The sequence below is a fragment of the Gavialis gangeticus genome, unplaced genomic scaffold, assembly GCF_001723915.1.
Source record: "Gavialis gangeticus isolate Ggan-Ray unplaced genomic scaffold, GavGan_comp1, whole genome shotgun sequence".
Taxonomy (NCBI): domain Eukaryota; kingdom Metazoa; phylum Chordata; order Crocodylia; family Gavialidae; genus Gavialis; species Gavialis gangeticus.
The window spans coordinates 133,958,228-133,963,032 of record NW_017728992.1 but is presented as its reverse complement, the minus strand read 5'-3'; the positions used below and the strand labels follow the sequence as shown (position 1 = coordinate 133,963,032).

The 4,805-nt window shown below is 39.9% G+C and overlaps 1 protein-coding gene across 1 annotated transcript in view; it reads left to right on the top strand.

Annotated features, from left to right (window-relative positions):
* The window catches only part of TRPA1 (transient receptor potential cation channel subfamily A member 1), a 100,159-nt gene that overhangs the window by 20,847 nt on the left and 74,507 nt on the right, over positions 1 to 4,805 (top strand). The window contains exons 5-8 of the mRNA XM_019519133.1: positions 215 to 323; positions 646 to 791; positions 3,392 to 3,528; positions 4,039 to 4,087. Of these exons, the coding sequence (XP_019374678.1) occupies positions 215 to 323; positions 646 to 791; positions 3,392 to 3,528; positions 4,039 to 4,087 (441 nt within the window). The remainder of the gene's footprint in view (positions 1 to 214; positions 324 to 645; positions 792 to 3,391; positions 3,529 to 4,038; positions 4,088 to 4,805) is intronic.

Sequence of the window (4,805 nt, the reverse complement as noted above, 5' to 3'; positions counted from 1 at the left end):
ATCTTTTAAGAACATATAAAAATATTCCTGTATAGCTGACAGAGAGAGAACACATATATAAATACATGTGTATACCTGCTTTCAAATTAAATTATCAACATGTATATATGTAAGAATGGAGGAAGTCAAATGCGACAATTAGTCATGAACAAAATATTTATTGGTGGTCATAATTTCCTGCATATTATGATACTATTTGTGAACACTTTTGCAGATTGAACATGGGGGAAAGATATGTAAACCAAACAAAACTGGATGTATGTCTATCCATGCAGCTGCATTTTCAGGTGCAAAAACATGTATGGAAATACTTTTAAAGAAAGGTAAATATGCTCAAATCTCTTTCAGTTTTATAATGACATTCAGCACGTACCTCTCAAAGCTGGCCTTGGTCATGCAAACACTTATACAGTATGTACGATTAACTTTCTACAAGTTCACCGAGGCTGTTCCCATGGGCAAAGTAACTCCTGCAGGAATGGGTTGTAATTTGCCTCCTTTGGTATGCAGAGAGCTCCTTGAGAAGTTACACAGTGGTACTGAGGGAGTAAATATCACTATCCATTTGGGGGGGTGGGGGTGAGGGGGGGTTAATTTCTTGCTTATGTATTTATATTAAAAAGTGTATTTTGCTTTTTCTCTTAGGTGAAGAATTAGGCTATTCTGCTAAAACTCACATCAATTTTACCAATAATGGAAAGTGCAGTCCCCTTCATCTGGCAGTTCAAAGTGGAGACTTGGAAATGATTAAAATGTGCATTGAAGTTGGAGCACAAATTGATCTAAAACAGGTACAATTTTACTTGTAAGAAAATTTTTATATAGTGTTTTTATCCCATACAAACTGTATTTTGACAATAAAGGTTGTTGCAGTAGTAGAAGAAGAGGCAATTTAGTGAACAGATTTTTGTCAAATTGAATAGGCAGAAAATCCAAAGTAGGGAAACACAGAAAAGCTTTCCCAGAGGACAAGAGCTGCAAATGAGACTATTACATCAACAACAGTTGGGTGGTGTGGCTGCACAAGCGGAAAATTAAATACTATCCAGGGGCGTGGCTAAAGCTGCAGTTATGTCTTTGCCTGCACTGGTGTTGAATTTAAGCAGCTGGCAGGTGTATGGTGGAAATGAAATTACTATTTGTGATATGGTCCAGAGGTGCTCAACCTCTGGTCCATGGAGCCACCGCATCTAAATTGTGAGGCTCCCGATAGGTTGGGAAATTTTGGAGCTGGGGGAGTGGTGGCCATTAATATATCCATCCTCACGCCCTGCGTGCTCAGTTGGAGCCAAGCTGAGCCCCTGTGAGGCTGGGCCACATCCTCTTTTTCCCTGTGAGACCAGGTTGGGACTGGGCTACATACATTTTCCCCCAACAGGGCCAGGCCAGACCCCCTTTCCCCACCCACAGGGCTGAGTTGGCCCAGGCCGTGTCTCCTCTCCTCTAATTTGCTGTTACTATAGCTAAATATGGGTCTGTCTTATCGTCTTAAGCAGAGAGAACCTCAGACTGTAGGCTGAGTCTGGCTTTATTGATTTGTTTTTGTTTATGGATAGTTTTGGGATTGTCTTATATTGTAGGAATCCCTGCTCCAGATCCTTAAGATGTGCATCTGAGTTGGTGGGATATAAACAGATACAGTTGCAGCGTAGCACTTGGTTATAGATGATGGATCTGGTAGTATGCTTAGGATAATAGCTGGTGGCATGAAAGCAGCTGTGGCAGTTTGTGAGTTTCTGATACAATGTGGTGGTGATATGGCTACTCAAACCTTCTCTGTGGTGCCTAGGCAATTAATTTGCTGGGCAGAGTATTCCAGAGTTAGTTTTATGGAGGGGTGGAAGTTGTTAAAGTTCTGGTGAAATTTCTCTAGAGATTCCTTCCCATGTGTCCATATGATGAGGATGCCATCAATGTACCTTAGGTATATGAGGAAGATGAGAGGCCAGCTGTGGAGGAATGGACTTTTAGGTCTGTCAGAAACATATTGGCATACTGAGGGACCATACATGTGCCTGTGGCAGTGCCATTTTTGTAGCTATAGGTAATCTCCAAATATGAAATAGTTATGTGTGGGGACAAAGCAGGAGTATGCAATAGAAACAAAAACAGTGCCTTCATCAGGGATAATGATTTTTATGGCTTATAATCTGTCCACGTGGGGGTTGTTGGTGTACAAAGATGTGACATGCATGGGAGCTAACATGCGCAACTGTTGCCATCTTAATCAGGGGGGCACATGCCCTGCCAGTGACCAGGGGAGGTTCCTTCCTGGCTAATATTGCCAGCTGGGATGGGGGAAGGTCCCCTCCATGGCCGATCACACTTACTGGGAAGCAGCCGTGGCACTCCTGGAAGTGGCCGTGGCACTTCATCTGGTGCCCCCACTCCCAGTCTGGTGCTCACAGGGGGGCACTGGCACTCCCACTTGCCCCCCTGCCCATCACCTAAGTGGGGAGTGTGACTTGTCAGGGGATGCACCAGCACTCTCAGGGGGTGGACGTGCACCCGAGTGTCTTTCCAATAGCTGGCAGCTCCAGTGGTATATGGGAATAAGAAAGAGTCAACATAGCCAGAAACTTCCTCTGCTGAGACAATGCCGGTGTCAGAGACAATGGGGCATCCTAAGTTTGTAGGTCTTGGGTGGCCTGGGTTCCTGGGAGACAGAAGCATTAATTGTCTTCTGTGTTTCTAGGGGCAGAGTTATTAAGAGGTCACTTAATTCTTCCTGGTATTGTGCCATGGGGTTCTCTGTCAAGAGTTTGTAAAATTCTGTGTTGTATGTATGTGCGCTGTTTTGTCCATGACAACAATGGTGCCTTGATTCATCTTTCTAACAAATACATATTCCTGAAAATAGATTGAAATCAGTAATATTACCTGAATGAGTAAAATGTATTCATGTCAGTAAACATTAATAGGATTTATTCCTTTAAAAGAATAAGATATTTCTTTCTTTTGACCATTCCTCTGTATCCTGAACACATTTGTTTTTTGGAATTGTATCTAAATTGCCATGATCTTGTGGTGACATTAATATTACCCATGAACAATCGTTCTTTCCTAAGAAGGTAGGAAAGTGAACATTTTAAGCCTGGTTATAGAATTGTGAAAGACTTTCAGTTCAATTCAAAAAGACTTCCCAGGAATGTGTTGCTGAAGTGTAAAAAAATAAAATAAAATAAATAAGAGTCCTCAGAGAACCCTCAGAAGTGGCTATAACTACCACGTCCTCCCCATTAAGAGAGAACACAGTGTTGAAAATCTGCGTCCAAAAACTTAATCCATGGATTAACATAGATATAAAGCCATAAGAATACACTACTTTTTTAGTAAATGATGGATTTGGGAAATTGTACCTATAAATTGTGCTTTATAATGCCATTTGCAGAATGAAAAATGCACAGCACTTCATTTTGCTGCCACTCAAGGAGCAACTGAGATTGTTAAATTAATGATGTCCTCGTATGCTGGTGATGAGTCTCTTATCGATGCTGTAGATGGGAATAAGGAAACATTGCTTCATAGGTAAGAAATCTTTTAGTATTGTATGTTATATTGGTGATCATATTCTTCCTGATCATATCACATAGAAGTTCTTGTGGAGCCTGAGGTTAATATACTGCAAAATAAATCTGTAGAATCTAATATTTTATAGTGACTTTTATTGTATTGCAAAAGCGACAATGAGTAAAATGTTGGCTATACTTACAGCAATAGGAATCTTGTAATTTACCTATTAGGACCAGCATTTCACCCACTGAGTTGTAAAGATTAGAAGTGTATTACCCTGAGTTAAAAGAAAAACAAGGTATGCAAAATAAATGTAACAATTACTTATTGTAAATTATCGCAAAGATAGGTGTCTCTCTCTTCTGTATAAAGAAATTACATGATAGTGCTAAAGGCATGAAGTAGAACGAGAAAAGTATTGCCCATTCTTTTAAACTTCAGTGACCATTTTAATATGATATATATTAGATAATTGTATCCTACAATAGACTATACTGTAATATATTTTTTCATTTTTCTCCACAGGACAGCATTGTTTGATCATTATGAACTGGCAGAATATTTGCTTTCCATGGTAAATATTTAATCAAGCAAATAGATATCTATATGTAAATGCTCTTGGCAGTTATTTCTCCATGGCTGCATAGAAACATCTTGTAATTTCTTTATTTAAGAATAAATTAATTTCCTGCTTGACAAATGCAGAAAATTTATGAAGTAAAATGTTCCTTTAGGTACAGGTCACTTTAAAAAATGTATTCCATAATACACAGCTGCAACCTAGCGTAGGTATAGTTATGGCTTCACAGTGGTATCTATATTTATGGAGCCTTGAAAATTATGTTCATCTACACATTTTAATCATTCAGGCTTAGAAAAAATAGAATATGACACAATTACTCAGTCATCCTTGCCTTTAAGAATATTAACACTGCTTCACATATCTCTGAGTGGGTTTGTTTGTGCTTCTGTATGAAATAGATATGAGGACCAGAGAGGAAGAATTCCAAAGTTTCCTGATGACTAGGATATGGGTACACATTAACACTGGCTTTATATTGCTATGGCTAGGGACAGATATTCAAAAAAGCCTGGGCCTGAATTGATTTAATCTTTGCAGGTTAATTTAACCTGTCTAGGTTGAACTGATTTGCAAGTGTACAGACATTCCCTCTGGACTAAGGAAATACAGGCACATGCCTGGAGTGGCTCAGGCTAGAAGCCAGGAGCTGCTAGACCAGCCCTGCCTTCCCTTCCACAATGCTGAGCTGAGGGGGGGGGGGGGGAGGGGG